The sequence below is a fragment of the Dasypus novemcinctus genome, chromosome 1, assembly GCF_030445035.2.
Source record: "Dasypus novemcinctus isolate mDasNov1 chromosome 1, mDasNov1.1.hap2, whole genome shotgun sequence".
NCBI lineage: Eukaryota > Metazoa > Chordata > Mammalia > Cingulata > Dasypodidae > Dasypus > Dasypus novemcinctus.
The window spans coordinates 63,666,768-63,690,478 of record NC_080673.1 but is presented as its reverse complement, the minus strand read 5'-3'; the positions used below and the strand labels follow the sequence as shown (position 1 = coordinate 63,690,478).

The 23,711-nt window shown below is 35.4% G+C and overlaps 1 protein-coding gene across 1 annotated transcript; it reads right to left on the bottom strand.

The window, feature by feature from the left end:
* Positions 1-3,578: 3,578 nt before the first annotated feature.
* On the bottom strand, positions 3,579-21,740 carry MSANTD7 (Myb/SANT DNA binding domain containing 7). The gene is given in 6 exon segments (XM_058302852.1): positions 3,579-3,815; positions 3,818-3,942; positions 3,945-4,324; positions 4,326-4,579; positions 4,581-4,610; positions 21,612-21,740. Coding segments are annotated over 6 exon segments (1,155 nt in total).
* Positions 21,741-23,711: the final 1,971 nt, after the last annotated feature.

Below are 23,711 nucleotides of genomic sequence, written 5' to 3'. Positions count from 1 at the left end.
TTCCCTTTTACTGGCATTAGTTTTCTTTCAAATCATCCCATACAAAAGAGCTTATAAAATTGATGAAAAAGACATTTGCAATACATTTTATAGAACAACTCAGTGAATAAATTGCTAAACTTATGGAAAAAAATTTGCATAAAGGTGTATTTGTGAAAATATCACTACTGCATTCTAAATGTGAAACTCATTAAGTTTTGACAAATTGTCAACTATTAAATGTGGTGGAAAAGAAAGTTAACTAGATTTGATTTCTTTCTGTGTAATGAGACAAAAATATTCTGGAGATTTCAAAGGCTAACATCTTTTGAGGAAATTTATAGATATCTCTTAGAAGAAGTGTTTTGATTTTGACATATAAGTCATTTTGACCTTATATATTATATACTATCCTTCCAGTTATTATCTGCTAATATCTTTAATTCACTACTACTTAGAAAAACTGAACTGTAGGCATCAAAGACACATTTTTAATACAATACAGATTAATGATTTTTTTGTTCCATGAAATTTTTGGTTTGCATAGCTGAAATACTTAGTATACCAAGAAGTAAGCTTTAGGGAATATATCTTCACAAGAAAATAGAATTACTTTAGTCAGTTTATTAGGTTACTAAATAAACCTTTTAGATTACTTTGTTTCTTAGGTGTAAATGATAGTATATCAATAAAAGCTTGAGAATTCTCCATTGTAAATTAATATTTGGTGTCTGTATTACATATTTCTATCTATTGTAATATTGGTGTTCATCAGCAACCTAAAAACAAAAGATTATAGGGTATTTATATATTTGTCCCCCCCCCTAAATAAATCTATGGTAATTAAAGCAGAAATGTCATATTTATAAATTGACATTTAATAATGCATATCTCTGTTCATTTATTTTAGGACTAATAATAAACTTAGATATTATGTCAGGCAATATTCTCAGTACTAATAGTTATGAAAAGTTCAATGCTTCTAGAAGAATACATTGGCAGAAGTCCACTTTTAGTGCAACAGGATCAGTGACATTCTGATGTACAATATACATGTACATAAAGTTACTAAATAGCAATATGTTTCTGAGATAGTTTTAAAACAGTAATTTCATGATACTACAAAATAGTCGACAATCTTTCTGCAAATGAAGAGTTTTGCAACATATAGAAAATAGTGTAACTCTCTCCTGTTATCAAGTATACAAAATACCAGAGATCATCCACCTGAGAAATGAAGATAGAGCTACTGAAAACTAGCAAAATCCAGACATTGCTATTAACCAGGTAATCTGAATGTAGACATTTCGTGGAGCCTATCAAAACCAGTAAAAATCCATAAATAGTTTGCCTTAAGTGAATATACAAAATGCTATTATTTTGATCCCCTCATATATGCCAGGCTCTATGCTAGGACAGCAGAAAGGAAGAAGATATTAAAGTAAGTAAAAGGAAATTGACCCGTGTGGATCTGGCCTATGCGCAGTGCTGATGCGCGCAAGGAGTGCTATGCCACACAGGAGTGTCCCCCGTGTGGGGGAGCCCCACGCGCAAGGAGTGCGCCCTGTAAGGAGAGCTGCCCAGTGTGAGAGAAAGTGCAGCCTGCCCAAGAATGGTGCCAGACACACCGAGAACTGACACAATAAGATGATGCAACAAAAAGAAACACAGATTCCCAGTGCCGCTGATAAGGATAGAAGCAGTCACAGAAGAAGGCACAGCAAATGGACACAGAGAGCAGACAACTTGGGGGGGGGGGGAAGGGGAGAGAAATAAGTAAAAATAATAAATCTTTAAATAATAATAATAATAAGTCTGACTACAAAAGAATTAGAAATAAACTGGCAGGCAACTACTTAACAGTACAAAAAGAAAAATTGGAATAGTTTCTTCCAAATGCTGAAAGAAAATAACTGTCAATATAAAATTCTGTCTCCTACAAAATGATATTTTAAGAAAAAGGGAAAAAGAAGAATTTTCAAAAGATAATTTATAATTTATAATTAATTAGTAATTAAGCTAATTATTAATAAATTATCCATTGTTAATATACACTTAAATTATTGGCTGATTATGAAATTAAAACAGAAAAGAAAATTAGCTTCTAAATTGAAAAGAGGCAAACAGTATGAGGAAAACATAATTAAATTAATCTTAAGTCAATAATAGGGAAGAAAATTCCAAAACATACATCCAGAAAGAAAAGACTGCAGGAAGCCCAGATTATGACAGTAAAAATCACTACAAATACATCACAAATCAAAATCAACAAAAATTGACTAAACTTTCTAGTTTAATAACAATGGTATTCATCCTGGATTGGAAACCATAGGTAATTAAAGTAATAGTGTATGATTTAAAGTTTAATTAAAAGGAGACAAACTATATGCATAATAATTCTCAGCAAAAAAAAAAAAAAAAAAAAACTGCTGAAATTATGTTGAAGCCACACCAAATAGATGTTAAGATAAAGTCTATTAACCAGAACAAAATGGTAAAATAATTACAAGGTAAAAGTATAGTCTAATCCATTACTAAAACTGGCAATTGAGATTAAACCTACATTGAAGCACCACTTTGCAACATCTAAAGGCTTAATAAGGTTAGGAAATTCCAAGTGTTGTGTGACATTCTGGTATGTTTTTTTTTAACATACACTTAGTATTTATATTACAGCCAATGTTACATTTTATCAAAGACAAGTCTTAACATGAACCATAACATGTTGTGGTTCCCTATCAGTTCTTCATTTTACCTTATATTGACAGGACATTAAGAACTAGTAAAGTGAAGATGGAAAAGATGGTTTGGCTATTAAGAATATTTACCAGTTGTATTAGTCAGCCAAAAGGGTGCTGATGCAAAATACCAGAAATTGTTTGGTTTTTATAAAGGGTATTTATTTGGGGTAAGAGCTTACAGACACTAAGCCATAAAGCATAAGTTACTTCCCTCACCAAAGTCTATTTCCATGTGTTGGAGCAAGATGGCTGCACACATCTATGAGGGTTCAGGCTTCCTGAGTTCCTCTGGGCTCAGTGCCTCTGTTTTCTCCACGGTCAGCTGTAGACTATGAGGCTCTCTAGGCTTTGCCTCTCTGTACCAGGTCAGCTCTAGACTATCAGGTGAATGACTGCATAATGCTTTTAAACTTTTAAACCCTTCCATCTATGAACCATTTGATCCTTACAACAACCCTGTGAGGTAAGCAGGTCAGGAATTGTTAGCTATGTCTCATTTTGCAAATGAGGAAATTGTTGATAAGAGAGGTAAACTAAATTGCTTCACATCCAATGGAATCAGTGACAAAGCCAGTTACTAATTAGCTCTCTGAACTTGGCTCCATCCTTTTTCCAGGTCTTTCAATTAGTGGAGAATCTTGGGAAAAGGAAGGCGCCTGAATACTCCTTTTATTCTGAATATTCATGGTTCATCTATTTCGTTTTTTCCTGAGGACTAAGTGCATAAGAAAAGGTGTCAACATACCAGAAGGTGGATGTTGGAACTAGACTTTAAGAGGTCTAAGGCTTTAAGAGGTAGACCCTTTAGTAATTATCATCTAGCCTTTGATATTAGAAATTAACTTTTGAAGCAATTTTTCAGGATGGAAAAGAACTAGTTAACTCTTTCACTGTGATTACTGCGTGTCTGCACAGCTCTTTGGCAGTATCTTGCTGAGTACTGGCCTCCTCACCAATAAAAATCAGCCCCTCCAATTTCTTGTCCTCCTGCTTTGAGAGTTTTCATGCCAGTCTCCTGTTTTCTGCCAATGCATCTGCAATAATTCTGGCCACTGAACACCTTTTTTTCCACCTTGGAGGTAGCTCACTGGACAAAAAAGGTTATTCCCAACAGAAACAAAACCAATTCTGGATGAGGAAACCTGAGGCCACTGTGCAAAAGCTACAGGAGGAGGATTTTAGCAGGTGCTGGTGCAGGGACTGGGCTCATAGGGCATGCCTGTCTGGTCCTGGTGCTTCTCTGACAGGGAGCAACTTCATCTCTGAAAAGGTGGTGGGACCTGCTGCAGTTAGGAGTTCTTTGAGAGCACCCTGTACCCCAGGATGCATCCCACAAGTTCTCAAGATCACTGGCTTCTCCCATCAGATCACTCATTCTCAATTGACAATCCTCGTTTGATTCCTTAACTGTTTTCCAGATAGGCTGATGGTCTGCTGCCTGTATCCTTTATGCTTTCAGAATGCTGGTTCCCTCTTCCCCTGGGCAATCAGAGGCCACTAAATTCTGATCACAGTGCTTGCCCCAAGCAGCATCCTCCATTAAGCTGTCTGGGTCAGTCGCTATCAGATTCTGGAGAAGCTGATTCAAAGTGTCATGAAAAGGAGTGTGGGGGGTCACCCACACTTACCGCAAGGGTAACCTTTAAATATAGTGCCTTCAGAACTTTAAACATGGAACAACAGAAGCCTCCCTGCTGCGTTCTTTTACACACAGCCTAACATCTGTATTATGTTAGATAGACATCTGTATTATGATATACATCCGTATGATGATGTACAATCTGGAGGTGCTGAACATACTCTGTCTTGCCTAGTATGGAGAGAAGTGTTCACGTCTCCTATCTGGACCACCGGATGCTCCGCACTGCTGTTCGTACTGGCCCTGAAGTTCTAGGAAGAAAGGTTAGTTGAAGGAAGCTCCTGAACAGCGCCATGCACTTCCAAAGGTGTGGTGTGGGGAAGCTCTGTATGCTCTTGGTCTATTCCCAAGAACCAGCTGATTCTTCCCTCTCAGGGCTTGCTGAGAAGCCAGTTCCTAGGTCTGTATGTTTGGCTTCTGCCAAGGATATGCTTTACGTTCACTAATGTATTTGACATATTTCTTATTCTACTTTGTTTCACTGCCAGCCCGACAATTTCTTTCTTCCTTTTCTAAATAAGAAACAACTGCTGGAGTAACACCGTCACCTGCATCGGTTGCAACCACGCTTGCCTGGCCATCCTTACAGACAGCCACGCAGACCTATGCTCTGGCCGAGTGACCTCCGACAGCCACGGTGAGGCAGGTGGTCACCGGCTTCTGAGGAGCCATCAGGCACCGCGGAGCCTCTTTTCCCCACTGTGGTATGCTCGTAATGAATGTCAATTAGTAGCAGCTCTCTGGAAAACACTTTTACAATGCCTAGAATGGCTCAAAACTTTTATATAACCTACGAGCCTTATGAAGATTCTAATGCTAAACACTTTGATTTAGAAAACCAATCAAAATATCTATTTACAGTAGATTCCTTGTACATATTGTGGTATAGAAAATATTATAGAGCAGCAAAAATTAATGAACTATAACTGCACACTTCAGTGTGAATGAATTTTAAATTATTATAATAATGAAGGGGAAAAGTAATATAAAGAATATACTGTATATAATTTCATACATATAAAAATTTAAAGGGCACATTAAAATATATTCTTATATGTAGTATTAAATACATTTATTAAAAAACATGTTATTACTACAGACAATGCAATGAGACAAAGAAGCAATGAATATAATATTCAGATTGCAGTTTCATTTTTGGAGATGGGGAAGGAGGGAGCAATATTTGAAAACTGTGCACAATGGATTTCAAGTTTACTAGTACTTTATTTTTAATTTCTAATGCTTGGTTTTAAGTACATGTATCCTAATTTTATTATTTTTTAAACCTCTTATTTTTTAATATCAATTATGTCATTTCTTTAACACATCTAATGTAAGATAGATTTTTATATTTCATAGCATTCTATCATGTGTAATTACACATAGATATTTCCTCAGTATGATCAAACATAATTGTCATTTAAAATTTCAATATTACTCCTAAAAGAAGTAATATTGGGGAGAGAGCCTGTCTGACAAACTTCTACTTAATGAGAAATGATTAAGAAAAGCAAACAAGCAAAGAAAAAGGGGATAATTAAAACCAGAAACCATAATGTGAAATAAAAAAAATTGGCAAAGCTAATAAATATATCTGCATAAACAAATGTAATATAAGATACTTACATATTGAGAACCAATATAGCAAAATAGACTTTTTCCTATTTTGATTGTATAAGAATTTCTGACTCTCTATCAGAAGTCCTCATTTTTGTATTTTCTTCTACTCAGTTGAGAAGTCCTTTCAATTTCCATCAGGGACTTCTGAAAACCTTTAGATATCGTAAACCAATGCCATGACCTCTTATATTTCAAATTATATTTATGTCTATATTTGGCAATCTACCAGACATCAATTTCCTTTTATATGATCATTACATTTCCTAATGTATTTTCCTCCATTATTTTGATTGAAGAGAAAACTTTTGAAAGTTGTGCAAGTATTTTCATATCATAAAACAAGCCAATTCCTGACTGACAAGGTAAAGAACATGTCACAATTTCTGGAAATATATCATTCAAAATATAAGCATAGATATATTTTCTGAAAATTTTAAAAGAGGAATTGAGTGTTTTACTGATTCTTTGCATACATCGGAAAATATGTTCATACCATTGCTTTGTAAATCACATTACTCGATTTTAATGTTAAGAATTATTGGCACATTTTAAAACTATCACAAGGATTGTTAACATAATATATTACATTTAAAAATACTCAAGTCATGTCTCCAATAGACACAAATGGTGACATGAAGTGACCCACAGATCCTTTCCCTCACTGAATGATTGAACAACTAACAAAAACTGGCAGAGCCATCTTTCTTGAAACCCTGGAAAACAATCGGAAACATATTCTCAAAGGGCTGCAGTAACTGGGTAAGTGCTGAATCGAGAATCACTTAAAACTGGTAGGAGAAGCTTGTGGTGCCCTTGCTGGTCCCTGTCCTGTCACATCCCTGGCACAGTGTTTAGCCATCCTGAGTTCCCATTGTGAGTCATGACCCTTTACCAGAAAGAGCAGAGAAACCTTATACACATACTGCGTGCCTATATGTTGGTGCCAATCTCTTGGGTGGCAGCATGAAAGACTGAACCAGGAGATACCTCTCTGGTTCTCCTTCCAAGAACATGCCTTATAGGCCGAAGCAGCTTGCACAGAGCTAGAGTAGTTTGAGAAAGAGTTAAATTACAGTAGTGTTCTGCAAGGGAATAATGTTGCAGTTTGATATTATTTATGAATTCCAAAAAGAGATGTTGATTATGTTTGTAAACTGGTCTGTTCCTCTGAGTGTGTTGCCCTTTGATTGTATTAGATTCAGCTGAGATGCCTTTGATTAAATCAAGATTAGGGCTTGGAGTTGACCATGTCATTAGGGTGTGATACACAGAAGCTACACAGATGAAGAGAGTCAGCTCCACAAACACGGCTGAGGTCCCAGGAAGAGAGATGAGTCATTCATCTGCTAGTCTACAGCTGACCTTGTGAGGAGAACAGAACAGCACAGTGGCCATTTTGAAATAACGCTTTTTTTTTCTTCTGCCATTTAGACAACCCCTAGGTAGTCAGCTTGAAAAATTCCATCCATAAGCATTTTCACAAGGAGAAGCAATTAGGAAAAAAAAAAGTTAAGAAAACTGACTTGCATTCAGTAATCTCTTATTCATTATGTTATAAGTATTTATGGTTTCATTTTATTTCAAGAAATGTTGAATGCATACATTATTTGTGGAATCCTTTGATTAAACATTTCTTATTCCCCTTCTAATTGGGTGCATTTATATATGATGTGTGAATGACTGTATATGAATTTACTACATTCCCCCAAAGGCTTTCCTTTAACTAGTTTGCTTGCTGTATATTCAACAGTGATATTCTATAAATAAATAGCACAGAGCCTAATTTTTTTTTTTTTTTTTAACTAAAACTGTTTATAGAATGGTCCTGGATAGGATCCTAAAACTATTCTGATGATGAATTAATTACAGGACTAGAAAAACTATTTTATCTTTACAAACTCTGATGTATGACCTTTTACAATAGTGCCTAATTAATAAATTTACTTTAATGTGTATAGTCTGCAATTGAAGTATTTTATTCACTAGGTAATTTTCTAATGAAATTAATACTGAAAATGACAGTAATTGCATATTTTTTATTTCTACACTTAAATTATAGAGATATACCTTTATTATGTGAATGTAATTAATTTTCATAAACAATGGAAATTCTTATTTCAGTATAAAGGACAAGTCTGACTATTGAATGCTAAAATATAAGGATATTTTAAATTTGTTTTCCTGATTCTAGAGTGATCTATTTTTCTTTTTTTGAGAGTAAGTATATGACTTTACTTTAGAATATTTAATTTAATTTAAATAATATCTTATGATAATCTGAAATTTTTAAATATTATTTCACTTACATCTAATTATAGTAACAACTAAAAGAAATGACATAAAAGTAGAAATCATATAATGTGATATTTAATCCACATATTTAAATTACTTAAAATCATACTGTTTCTTGAATATACAGAATTTTCATTTTGTACATCTTGTTACAATTATCACAATTTAAAATTATATGCAATAAAAAATAAATTTAGCCTCAATGATATCAACTATGCCTGTTGGTAAGAAAATAGACCAAGGAGACAGATGATACATTTGATTGACTTCATTGTTTTCTTCAAATTTGAAAGCAAATGGTTCAAATTTTAGAATCTATATAAATTTGAATTTTCTAAGTGACCAAATTTTAACCTTTAAAGAATTCATTTCCTGAATAGATTGCTCTTTACATTTTTGTAAAAAGAATTATTGCCTATTCTGATCCTATGCAGAAAGCAAAATTGCAGGTATGTAAATATTTAAACATGTATTAACATTTGGCTTTTGTATTCCATGAAATCTCTGGAACAAAGTTTACTGTTCTAAACTGCATTCTTGATTCCAAATCGAAAGTTAAAATTTGCTATGGTATAAAGGTTCTAAATGAAATCTTTTGCTCAATGCTTTTTGCAATTTCAGGGTAAATAATGCTACAATTCCTCAAATCAGTGAGAATGTTTCTCTCTTTTAAACATTTAAGTTCCAAAGTCACAAAGAGTTTAATGGCAGCAGGACTGAAGTTGCATATGATTTTATTCCTATGGGTAAGAAGCCTAAGATTTGCATTACTTGGTCAGAAAACATATACATATTAATTACAATGTAAATTGATGGACTATTTCTAAGAGCAATTTATGCTCCACCAGAAATATATGAGAGCACCTAAAGCAATAAGTCATATGACTATTTCTAGTTTTCTCTTTACAGTTCCTTGCTATTTTAATTTACATTTTCTTTACCACCACATCTTTGCTGCATATGTCCTCCATAAGGTGATTATTTGGATTTTCTCCTCTGTGAGTTGCCTGTGGTATAGGCCAGGCACTCCTGCTTGAAGGTCCAGGCTGCTGAGTTTGGGCAAACTTAATATTAATTAAAGTGATGTGCATTGCCCCTGGACCTAATCCATAAAAACAACAAGAAAAAGAAAAACATGCAAGCACTTTTCCCTGTTCTGCATTTTTTTTTTTTCCTGTCTAAGTAGGGCTGGAGTATTTAAGGTACCAAATGTTGAAGTTAGTAGAACTAAATTTAAGTACCTGACTAGGCACTTCTATCATCTGAACATACTTGAGATGTGACTTAAGAAAGAAAGGATGAAAGAGAGAGGAAGAGAGAAGAAAGGAAGAAAGGAAGAAAAAAATTTATTTTTAACCCTCGAATTTTGAATGTCTATTCTTTACCACAGCTCTGCCTATCCTAAATAATACATAACTAGTATCGCTTTGTCAATTGTCCTTTCTTGTCAATTTTTAAGAGCTCTAGGCATGTGATAATTCTTTGTCATTTAATTAGCAAAGTATTTTCTCAAATATATCTTTCCTTCTGACTTAATTATCTTATATTACTTTTCTAATATTTTTGCCTTCATGTCCACTTGAAAAAATTACTATTTATTATTTTGGAAGATCCACTATTATTGTACTTCTTAATGAAGGGTTATCTTCCCTTTACTTGCCCTCAGAGTTAGATGATTTTCAAGTACTATTTGAAATCATAACACAATCTACTCCCTCACCAGTATAGTTCAGTTTTCTGTTTAACTCTTTCCAAAGAGCTGAAATAAAATAACTTTCATTTCCTCATTTCCTCTTTCACAGCTCTCCTTCAAGATAATTTAGAATAAGATTGCTCCTCTTTTTACCCTCTCTGTATAGTAGATTTTACAAAAATATTTTAAAGTTATAATGCTATGTTGTTATTAGCATGTAATTATCATGATTTATGATAATTTATGAACATGGAATATTAGACAGAAATTAAATAAAATTATAGCTTTTCAAGTTGTCTTAAAGGGATTCCTATGAGTTACTGACAAATAATAAGGCAATATAAAGAAAATGTATATCTGTATCAAGATGACAAAAGCATATAAAATATCCTTACATATGAATTTGAATGTTAGGCCATGAATATGGATAAAAAATATCAAAATATATGTATTAGCCTTTTAAGATGGTTTACCTGAGCCCTGAAAGGTGGGGAAAGTAAAGAGAGGAACGGGAATCAAGAACAAAAGGAAAGGGGGAGCAGATGTGGCTCAGGCAGTTGGGTGCTTGCCTTCCATGTTGGAGGTCCTGAGTTCAGTTTCCAGTACCTCTCAAATAAGACAAACAAACCAAAAGCAGACATCAAACAAAAATGAACAGACAATGAGAAAAAGTAACAATGAGCAGACAGTGAGCAAAAACAAAATGAGCAGAGAATGGATTTGTCTTGAGCAGTTGGGTGCCTGCCTCCCAAATGGGAGGTCCTTGTTTTGTTACCTGGTACCTCTTAAAGAAGAAACAAGCAGTCAATAAGCAAAAAATAATGAGGAAAAACAATGAGCAAACAGACAAGGGAGTCATGTGGGGGTGGGGAAGCATAAAAAGGAAAGAATATTATGATAAAACTATAAATGTAAAATGTGATTCACTTAGCAAAGGAGGTGATTGACTGAGGATACATGGAGCACCTTTACACCAATTTCCTCTTCCCAATCTGACTTAATTTCTAATATCCAATTTAACATCCATTTATTATATCAATCTTGATTTAGGAGCTAATTAGAGATGTCTTACAGATAAAGACAGCCCTATCTTGTCTCAGTCTCAGTGTTCATGTTATAAATGATCAAACATATAGAATTTTAAAAAGTTTTCAAAATATTTTGTGATGGTTATAATCATAGTTAACTTTAATGAAGGCCAGTCTATATTATGGATTCTGTGTTAAGCACTTCTTTATAATCCATGTTCAGAAAGAAGACAAGCTCTAGGATCAAACAGTCTGAGTTTATAACCTCACTCATTTAACAGGTGATCATTTTATAGATGAGGAAACTAAGACACTTTATTTTTCATGCAAACCTGGTTTAGGGTTCATTATTTACAGAATTGATAAAAATTGTTGGGTGCTTTGTGCCTTTCCTGTGCCCATTTAATATTATACTATTTGAATTGCTCTAAAAATAACTTTTTCATGATTTTTGTTAATGAAGTACAAAGTAATATGCATATTTTGAAACGTGCTCATTTGTAAAATGATTTGTATATAGAAATAGGCTAACTTTTCGGATAAAAATTATCAAATTCTCAGAACCATTATTTAAAATTGCCTGTTGATTCTAGAATCATCAGAAATAATCCTTACAATATATAAATGTTAATGTTATTACCCATTTATTTTCTTATTCATTAAAATAAAAGCATCCAAAATCATTAAATCTTAAATTTTTAACAAATGTATTGAGAGATATCTAAGATTTTACTCCAGCAACTAATCAATTCTTTTTCAAATACTACTTTATGTTGCATTTGCTTTTCTTTTTTTTTAAATAACATCTTCTATGTGACCTATGTATCTTTTAAAAATAAATTTAAAATATACTTAATAAAATAATATCTTCTATACTAAGATTGTGACAATTAAAATATTTACACATATATGAGGTGTGATGATAGAATCTAGATACAATTTTAGATATGTGCAATTTTCTTAGCTGATACCTTTAAATGAATTTTATTACCTTTTATTATCTTTTCCCAATCTTTACCATATACATGTAATTACAGCAAAATGGGGGAGTTACATACCTTTTTCCTATCCTACTGTGGTTTTTTTTTTCCTTTTTTTGGCAAAGCCATTTATGATAGATTATATATGAATAATTCATGAACAGCTGAGTCTAAAGAGACAGGAGAAAACCCAGGTATTAGGTGGGTTAAATAGTTGAGATTAACATAATTAAACGCTAGAGAGTACAGGATTATAGGAAATTGGCAAGTGGCATGGCTTGTAAGTGAATAGAAACTCACAAACCCTGCTACTTTTCAGTATCTTGCAGGATTTACTAGTTCCTGTTTTATATCTCTGCATTTTTGTTTGTTAATAAAAATATTCATGTTTATGGAGGATTAGTATACATATACATAAGGAGACAGATACAGGACTTAAACTGTAGCAGTTGTTTGTAGTAGCAAGGAGTATTAGAAATACATTAATATTTGTTTCTAGGAAAAACTTTCGGAATCAATTTTGTACAGTTATATTGTTGCTGAGCAAGGAGCTTGCAGCCTGATGTGCACAGAAGCCAATACCATGACCTCAGGATTTTGAGAAAAGAAAAAGTTATAATATAAGGTCAACCAACAGGGAGACAGGAGGCAAGGCTCAAATCTGTCTTCCTGACCCAAGAACTAAAGGAGATTATAGGATGCAAACAAAGGGTGGTGGGTATGGTGAAAGGATTTTGGTTGCCATAATTCTGATTGGCTGTAGAAATGTACCAATCTTGCTTTTGAGGGCTCCCTTGCATTTTTAAAAATTAATTTATTGAAATATATCACCCACACTCCAACATACATAAACAATAAATGTATAGTAATAGTTGTGAACTTACAAAACAAACATATATAACATCGTACAGGACTCTCATAACTCATTCTACCACCAACACCTTACATTGTTCTTAAACCTTTGATTAAACCTAATGATTAAAGAGCATTGTCAATGTATTACTACTAACCAAAATATTTTCCCCCAACCCTTCCTATTATTATCATCTTTATATTATTTATATATGAACATACATAAACAAGTGCAGTAAAAGCTGTGAACTTACAAGGCAAACATGCATTACATCATACAGGGGTCCCATATCCAACCTCCACCAACACTGTCGTGAGACATTTGTTACAAATAATAAAAGAATATTGTCAAAATCTTACTACTGATTACAGTCCTTATCTTACATTTGGTGTGTTTTCCCCCAACCCACCCTATTTTTTTAAAATATATTTTTATGACAGAAGTTGTAAACTTATAAAGCAATCATGCACGTATGCAGAATTCCCGAACATTCCTTCATCAACACACCACACTGTGGTAGAACATTTGTTACAGATATTACCGTCTGATTGTTACCACGTCCCTAGTGTACATTTGGCTCACATTTTCAATACTGCCTCATTCAACACAGTATATCTTTGGCATACATGCAAGAATATTAAATTATTACTGCTAACCACAGTCAATAGGTCACTCCAGTTGTATTTTTTCCCAATCATTCCTAATACCCTGTAGTAGTGATGTACATTTTCTCTAGCTCACAAAGGACAATCTTGCATCTGTAATCAACCACAATTCTCACCCACCTCTTGGTTTACTGTTATTCAGTTCCTAGATTATTCTCTAGCATTCTTTCAGTTGGCACTTACATTCCTAGACTACCATTTACAGCCACGGACCCATTTATAAACAAGCTGTTTACTATTTGTTCCCATCTACTCTATACATTTCCACATTTTTACAGTAAAGCTAATTAAAACTTCTATGTACATTAAATATCAGTAATCCATCTCAGACCTTCCCTTATCTCCTTTAAGAATCCAACACCTACCACCAGATCTTGAAGATATTTTCCTGTAACTTCTTCTAGAAGTTTTATGGTTCTTGCTTTTATTTTTAGGTTTTTGATCTGTCTTGAATTAATTTTTGGAAAAGGTGTGAGATAGGAGTCCTCTTTCCTACTTTTGGTTATGAATATCCAGTTCTTTCACCACCATTTTGCTGAATGGCCTGTTCTGCTCAAGGTATGTGAGTTTGACAGGCTAGTCAAAAATCATTTGATCATGCATGTGAGGGTCTGTTTCTGAACCATCATTTGGTTCCACTGGTCTATGTGTCTGTCTTTATGCCAGTACCACACTGTTTTTACCACTATAGCTAGGTAATATGATTTAAAATTAGGAGATGAGGGTTTGCTTTTCCTTTTTATGATGTTTCTGGCTATTCAGGACTCCTTACCCTTCCAAAAAAATTCGATCATTGTGTTTTCATTGTTTTTAATGCTGGTGGAATTTTTATCAGGATTATATTGAATCTGTATATCAATTTAAGTAGAACTGACATCTTAATGATATTTAGTCTTCCAATCCATGATTATGGAACGTTCTTCCAGTTATTTAGGGCTTGATCTCTTTTAACATTGAGTTGCAGTTTTCTGAAAACAAGTGCTTTACATCATTGGTTAACTTTATTCCTATTTGAGTTTTATCTGTCATATTTTATTTTACTCATCTTTTGACACTTTTAGTTATTCTTTTTGATAAAATTTTCATTTCTAGACTCTCTTCCAGGTCTCTCTCTCCTGTCTTTTCTTTTCAGGCTCTAGCACACCCTTTACTATTTCCTGAAATTCTGGTCTCTTGCTTAGAAATTCTCTCAGTTTCTGTTTATCTGTGAATATTCTAATATTGCCCTCATTTTTGAAAGACAGTCTTACTGGATATAAGATTCTTGGCTGGAAATATTTCTCTTGTAGTATCTTAAATATATCAGATCATTGTCTTCTTGCCTCCATGGTTTCTGTTGAGAAATCAGCACTTAATCTTATTGGGTATCCCTTATATGTTATTCATTGCTTTTCTCTTGCTGTTCTCAGAATTCTCTCTTTGTAGTTGGCATTTGACATTTGATCACCATGTGTCTTGGAGTTGGTCTGTTTCGATTTTTTCAGATGGGAATATGTTGTGTTTCTTGGACATGGATATCTATGTTCTTTAGTACAGTTGGGAAATTTTCTGCTATAATTTCTTCAAATATCCCTTCTGCCCCCTTTCCCTTCTCTTCTCCTTCTGGGACACCCACAACATGTATGTTTGCATGCCTTTTGCTATCATTTAGTTTCCTGAGACCTTGTTCAATTTTTTCCATTCCTTTCTTCATTTGTTCTTTTTTATGTTCACTTTCAGAGGCCATTTCTTCAAGTTCACCAATCCTTTCTTCTGCTTGCTCAAATCTTCTATTATATGATTCCAATGCCTTTTTAATTTCATTTATTGCACCTCATTCCCATAAGTCTGCTATTTTTCCATGTATGCTTTCAGATTCTTCTTTATGTTCATCCAGTGTCTTCTTAATATCTTTAATCTCTTTAGCCATATGTATTAGTCAGTGAAAGGGGTGCTGATGAAAAATACCAAAAATTGGTTGGTTTTTACAATGGGTATTTATTTGGGGTAGGAGCTTACAGATATCAGGCCATAAAGCATAATTTACTTTCCTCATCAAAGTCTATTTTCATGTGTTGGAGCAAGACGGCTGCCAACATCAGGCTTCCTGGCTTCTTTTGGGCTCAGTTCCTCTGTTTTCTCCACAATGTCAGCTCTAGACTATCAGGCAAATGGCACTGTCTCCCTCCCTGGGATCCAGCTTCAGCATCAAACTCCAACATCAAAACTTCAACATTAAAAACCTGTAACTCTGTCCTTTGCCATGCCTTCTATCTGTGAGTCCCCAGCCACTGAAGGGTGGGGACTAAATGCCCTACTGGCATAAGAGGTTTACATAATTACTTAATCAAGTAAACCTATGAATCCAATATAACCTAATATGCCCAGAGGAAAAGATCAGTTTGCAAACATAATCCAATATTTCTTTTTGAAATTCATCAATAACATCAAACTGCTACACCATTTCATTGAATTTATTAAGGATATTTGTTTGAACATCTATGATTAGTTGTCTCAACTCCTTTATATCATTGGAGTCTTATCTTGTTCCTTTAACAGGGCCATATATTCCTGTTTCTTGATGTGGATAGTTAATTTTTTTGTTGGTATCTTGGCATCTGGCTTACTAGAGTATTTATTCTGGGTGCAGTTTTTGTCTTTAGTTGAGGGCTTTCTGCCCTTTCTCCATTGCAGGTTGTGCAGTAGTAGCCAAGGATGTAATTGGTGCTATAAACTATGGAGGCTCAAGCTGACCTCATTGTCCCAGGGACCAATGAAGCTTCTTCCAACTTTCTCCTTTGCCACAGGTAGGGACAGAGTCACACCTGTGTAGAAAAATTCAATTTTCATGCAGGCCTAGACTGTAGCTGCCCAGGAAGATTGATGAAACTTCGCACCCCTTTCTCCCCTGCCTGGGGAGGATGGAGCTGCAGGTGTGGGCAGCAATCTGTGCAGTATGAATACAAGATGACAGCAGTTGCCCTGGTAGACTTCTGATTTTCAGTCTGTGCCAGCCAAAGATACCCAGAGTTACCAGGATAAGCTGGTGCAAGGCTTGCCAGCCTCTTCCCTGCCAGAGGTGCCGCTAAAGCCTAGTCTAGGGCTGCAGGCCAATCTGGGTGAGAGAAACCAGTTCCTACCATCACTATGATTTTTGGTCAGCTTGGCTTCCCCTCACACCATGGGTGGGGTCAAAATGGCGACCACTGGCTTCCTTCTGACTTGGACAGATTCACACCTCAACTGTTCCCAGGGTTACTAATTAGTAGACTATGAGTCTACTAATCAGTAGCCGAAATCGTCAGCCAACTGTCTCCTCCTCCCGTTTTTGGGAAATGGAGCTTCCAAATCCAGCCACAGACTAGCTGCTGGGGTGGTTTGTGTGGCCAGAGTAGGACAATCACTGGCCTCTGTGGTTTGGCAGGCAATTTCCCAGAGAGGCTGGCACAGGTCCCTGCACCCTCCTGCCTACCAGAGGTGGCACCGTGGCCCAGGCTTCAACTGCAACCTGATCTGGATGGAAAGAAGCTGTCCCCACCAGCACTGGTAGAGAGTTAAGATGGTGGCTCCAGGCCTCTTTCTGACTCCGACAGGCTCAAACTTAAGCTGTTCTTAGAATTATATTTTAGACCGCTGAATTTACTCATCAGTAACTGAAGTTGGTGCCCAACCATCTCTTCCTCCCTTGTTTTTGGGAAGTGGAGATTTTAATTCCAGCTGCGGAACAGCTCCCAAGGCAGCTTGTGCCTCCAGTGGAGGATGGCCACCGGCCTCCATAGTGTTGAACCAGGCTTGTAAGATAGGAAATTAATAATTAATAGATGGATCTAGAACCTGGCAAAGAGTCATGTGGACATCATTAACCCCCAAGATGGCTGCTGGAAGACCCCCGCCCCCAAGATTTTGCTATCCAGAACAAAGACTTCTTCCTGGGGGCAAGGAAAAGCCCTGGATGTTCCCTGGGAACTTTATCATTGAATCCTCACTAAGGGATTGATGGGTGAGGTAATCAATCAAAACAGGAAACAGCTGAAACCCTATCCCCTGCCATTAGCAAAGGGGTGGAATAATTAACAGTTTAAAAGCCAGGCAAAGACCTGAGTGTGGGCTCTCACCCTGCTTTCCTGACTCTGGACCTGTTTCCTGCCCTCTGTGTGTCACTCTCCCCATTTTTCCTCTGCCTTGTGGTCATGCAAGTAAACCTGGGGATTTATAATCTATAATGGGGAATTGTAGCCTGTAAATCAGCCCTCTTCATCCCTTTTCACCCCCTTCTTCTCTACCTGGGACCCCTGCTCTGTTATTTTCTCCCATTTCTCTTCCCTCCCTCCCTAAATAAATTTCTGGCCTAACTCACCCGGCATGCTGTTGAAATTCATTCCTGCAGCATAGCCAAGAACTAGATAAAATCCAGTAACAGCGTGGAGCACTCCATTTATGAATCTTCTCTGCAGATGGGCAGTCTCCTCCTTCCATTCCTTCAAGCATGTTGCAGGATGCTCTTCTGGTCTCCTGGAGCCCCCAAAACAGCTGCTTCAGCTAGCTCCAGAGAGCTATGGGTGTTTACTAATCGCCTTGTCACAGGAGCTGACTCTACAGCTCCTTACTTTGCCACCATCTTGCTTGTCATCCCCCGGGTGATCCCTTGCATTTTATTTTGCTTCTGATGACTCCTCATCCCCATCCAAGGAGGGCTTTTTAAGGAAAGGTTACTTTAGTTATACTTGCCAGCAACTGCACCTGAATGTAGCAAGGATGATTTTACAGACTGGTTAGAACTGATCTCTGCACATCAGGCAGTTTGTGATAAGGGCAAGAAAGGGAGGAGTTTCCGTGGTTTCAATATAATGAACTATATAATCACTGCCACTTTTACCTGGAATGGTTGTCATGGGAGGATACAATTGCAGGTTTACCCTATGGCTAAGAAAGCTAAATCTCATGGCCTCTTGTTTCTGGGTCCTTCTTGTGGTCATGTAATTTTGCAGAGTTTGCTAAGCAAAATGTTTTAACTCAAAGTAATAAAAAACACTGCTTGTTTCCACTTCAGGATGCCTTCAGTTACTTTATTCTCTTATTGGAAAGTTCTGGTCCAGACTATGACATTCTTTGGATCCAGCTAAGGGGAAGTTGAGTTAGGGATACATATTATTTGGGCTTCTGTGTGATTTGAAGCCACTTCCATGTAAAATTAAGTTATTTCTAGCAGTCAAGCTGTTTACTATTACCCACTCTGTGGATTTATGTGGTGTCAAAACATTAAGGTGAAGAATATGAGATTTTCTTGAGAAAAGTCCCCTTTCAATGGAGTTCTAAGTTCATAGTAATGAGTGTGGTAAGTAGAGAGAAATAATTTGAAATGCGTGGATACAGAAAGTAAACTGTGGAACATTTTTCAGAACTCATGTAAAATTAAGGAAGAATAATTTGTTCCATTCAATGCATAGTTAAAAAAAATTCCAAACAGGTATATACTGAAAATAGCTACATAAACAATTATAAATGTACCATATAATTTTTCAATTGGCATTTAGGCAAAATGCCATTTTCAAATTTCTGTTGTAGGGTACAAACTTGCAGCAGTAATAAAAACAGTAACTACATCAGTAATAACAAATGAAAGAAACTTGAGAGGGATCTTCTCAAATTTAAACATTCTTCCAAAAGTTATAAAGCTGAAATAAACAAAACTAAGCTCTAAGTATTAAATCCTGATCAATGTAAAGGAAAAACTGAATTCTCTTTCTAGTCTCACTATGGAAGAAGGTATCAAAATATCATAGTCATATGAAATGACTCTCAAAGGGTATCCAGTCAAAATTGTAGGGGTAAACATATTAGAGGAATAGGAGGAAACTGATTCATAAAATACCATGCAATTTTTCAAGTCTTGTCATGTCTGTGGTATTTGTCAACTTTTTAAACATACTGTTTTGTTATGAGCTGTTTCTCACTCTAAATATGTACTTGCCTTATTTTCAAATTTAAATTTGTAGTTTGTATTCTTTCCTTTTTAACAAGGGTCTTAAAATTGAACCATAAGTTTTAAAAATTCTGTTCATCAAACTTTCTCTTAAAGTACTAAAATGATTAGAGTGGGAAGTTTTTTCCTATATATGTATACGTTTTCATATTAATAATTTAACCTGTTAAGATTCTCATATTAATATCTTTTAATATCCAAAGTGCCCACATGAGGTTTCTGTAGCAGAGCAGAATATTAATACTTAATATTAATACTTATATAGTGGAGTAAGTGCACTGGAGATTCTTAACCCTGTGGTGATATAAAGAGAACCGGGTGTCAGCTTACTGTCAGGAAGTGTAGGCTACAGCAGAAAAATGGATCTGGGCATTTATGTAGAAAAGTGAGACCCCTCCCTTTTTGACAGTATCTTCCTGATAGTTGATGGGAAGAATCCTTTCTCTAACCCTTTGGAATATAATTAAATCTTTTCAAAGGAATGATAAGGCTCAGGTCTCTGGCTCTAAACCACTTGGGATGTCTCCACCTTCTGAGTCTCACCCTCTCTTGAAATGTATGCATATACCATCCATGGCAGGTAAATCTCTCAAGATGGTTCCTATCCAGTCAGTCATGAATTAACTTTCAAGATGTGCCCTCATTACCTACACCCAAAGGTTCAGTGAAATTTGTTCAGAAAGTCCTAAATATGCATAAACATAATATTTTATTTACAGTCCAACACTACCTTACAACCAATAAGAGACAGGCAGACCAACTAAATCAAAATTACCTTGGCAACTAAATCTCAAACTCTGCTGGTTCATTATCAATTGCTAAAACTACTTTGGAAAAGTTCCTTAGCACTATCTAATAAAACTAAACATATATAATTACTGCACTACTAGGTATACCTGTATACCAAGAAGAATTGCAGCACTTACTTACTAAAGGTACAAGAATGTTCATTAAAGAACAATTCTTAATAGCTTCAAATGTCCATCAAGAGTAGAATGGACACATTTTAATACATAGTGGCATATACATAAAATAGTATCCCATTTTCAGTATGAGAATACATGAAATGCACATGGGACTTGGGTAAATCTTACAAACACACAACCAAAAAAAAGAAGACAGTTAAAAAAAAATCTAGTTACCTGGGTGAGGTGGCACAGATGATACTTTTTTTTCTATAGGTATGGGGTAAGGGATTGCACCAGGGGACCTTGCATGTAGGAAGCCTGTGATGAACCACTGAGTCACAGTGGCTCCCCACAAGCCATCCCTTCATCCCTTCATTCGTCTGCTCGTTCTTTGTTTTTGCCTTTAGGAAGCACAAGGAACGAACTCTGGACCATTCACACAAGAAGCAAGTGCCCAACCTCTTGAGCCACATCCACTCCCTAGATGATATCTGGAAATTGATTGGACTGTGAAGTACTTACTTACGATTGCCTACTTTGTTAAAATTCATTGAGCTTTGTACTATTTCTAGATTTTATTTCAATGAAATATTTACTGAAGTATTTCACTGCCATTTAATTTACATTTCTTAAATGCTACTGAACACAGTATTTGATATATTTCTTGGCATCACCCTCTTTATTAACAGAACCCCAATAATTTCAAGATTTCTAAAATTAAGTGACCCTATCCTTAACTAAGAGCACAAATTCTGTTGGATTTAGGTAAAATATAACAGTTTAAATTCACTAGTTTGCAATTCAGGTAATGCCTTTTTTGACCAAGAAAATATAAAGGAGGATTTGCCAAGGATTTACGGTTTATTTTTACAAAAAGAGCTCCTTTTTCTTTCTGAATATGGTTGGCAGTGTTGCTGAAGTCATTTTCTGCAGATGAGGATATCTAATCTTAGGAAAAAGCCAATAAAAAATATCCTGCAAAGAAAGATGGTGAAAAAAAATCCTGTTCTTAATGAATTCTTTAAGCTGCTGAATTAACTATTTTGGAGATGTTCTCCCTTTGGACACATAGTTAAAAGTTTTTTGTTTGTTTTAACAATGTTCAAATTAACTCAAGTCCTGTGACCTTGGAAAACAGTTGTTAAAAACCCCTACCCACCTACCATTTCATGTTCTGAAAACGGGGTTATTGCAAAGAACCACCTTTCCCCATATGACTCAGATAAAACTCATGGATGCCCCCTTGTTTACCTGTGACAAAGCCAGACACAGATTGTCCACATTCCCTTTCTTTGTCTCATAAATGATTAGCTGAATTGCTGACCTTTTTGGAACAATGCTTGTTAACCGATTTTGACTAAGTTTCTTGCATTCCTCCATGTTCCTGAATTTTGGTCCACCCTAAATCTAAAGTAGCATACAGCCCCTCCTTAAGTATCCTTATAAGGAAATAGGCTGATCTCAGCATAAAATATTCTCTGATCTACTTTCTGATCAAACCGACCTTTCATCCCACCTCCTTACACCAGTTTCTTTCTAGAACTTCGTTTCTGTAAAAGAAAAACCCTTTTTCTGTACCACCAACACCTAACACTTGTAGTCTTATTTGAAGGAGTTATTCCTATTTTCATAGTCCATTCTAATAAAGCCTCTCCTTGCTAAACTTGGATTTGTTTTGTTTTTTTTTGTTTTTTGACTGATTTATTCATATTTAAGTCATTTTGAATTCTGTTACTGTGATTTAACATTTGCAGAAAAACATCTTAAGTTACAAAAGTATGCTATTGGCGGAAATGGCAGAACCACAATTTAGACTAGCTTAAACATATACTGTAATTCTCCACAAGTATTCAAAATCAAACTTTCAAAATCAAAAAGACATTCAAACAAGTTTAGGGAGCCAGGAGTCAGATGATTTAAGAGTACTGCTTAACTGCACCTAAGATTTAAACACAATTAGCAGTCTTATTTTCTGCTTTTCTTCATGCATGATCCCTCTTCTTTTGGCCACCTGTAAATTACATTGTCTTAGCAAATATTCTTATACTTTCACCATAAGAAAGGCAAGTGTTCTATTCTTCAAATCATGGGTGAAAAATTCCAAGATTTAAAAATATATATTTAAAAAATTTTTTTTAGAATATAGTGCTCCGTATTTCTGAATTTCCTTTGTTTTACTCTGTAGCCATTTTATATTTTAGACACTTAAATACATTAATATTTTCTATTATGGCTTCTCCCTTTGTCATGTTTTAAAATGCACACACACCAAGAATATAAAAATGCAATATTTTTTGTCCTCAGTATATATATATATTTACTTTTAAATTAGTTCACCTATGAGTCATTTTTGTATGAATTATAGCAGAGAAATCTAAATTTAATGTCTATTCACCAAAATATATAAGTATATATTCTATTCTCCCAACCACTGATTACTTAAGCATTCATTTTTAAGTGTCAATTTTGTTTATGTCATATAAAAAGTACTCCTACTTCCCAACTCATTTTCTATTTCTTCTACGATGTTTACTCAGCTATTTCCGGATAATTAATTTAATATTCATCCATGCTGCAATTATATTCTACTCATTCTGATTTTTTAAAATACTTTCAGGTGTCATATTTTAATTTCCAAAGTTTTGGCTATTCTTGCATTCCAATTTATCATAAATATCCAGTTTTCTTTGTGGATAAATATTCTTTTGAATATTTAAGCACTTAAATTTTTTAAAAATTCTTCATTCTTTATATGACTTCTATTATTTTGCTAGTTATTTTTTCTATTTAATTCGGTTGCTCCTTTATAGTGTTTGTTTTCTTTGAATGCTGATTAATTCTTGAATATCTATACAAGTTTTAAAGTAATAAATATATTATCCCAGATGTGTGGCAACCATGAGATTCTCCAGGAAATCAGTTCCTGATCTTTCAAAGGTTGACATGTCCTGAGTATGATCAAATGTTACACAGAAAAACCAAATGAATGTCTCTAAAGAGTAACCAGAGGGAAACGGACTTTGGCCCAGTGGTTAGGGCGTCCGTCTACCACATGGGAGGTCCGCGGTTCAAACCCCGGGCCTCCTTGACCCGTGTGGAGCTGGCCATGTGCAGCACTGATGTGCTCAAGGAGTGCTGTGACACGCAAGGGTGTCCCCCGCATGGGGGAGCCCCACGCGCAAGGAGTGCGCCCGTGAGGAAAGCCGCCCAGCGTGAAAAGAAAGAGCAGCCTGCCCAGGAATGGCTCCGCCCACACTTCCCGTGCCGCTGACGACAACAGAAGCGGACAAAGAAACAAGACGCAGCAAATAGACACCAAGAACAGACAACCAGGGGAGGGGGGGAAATTAA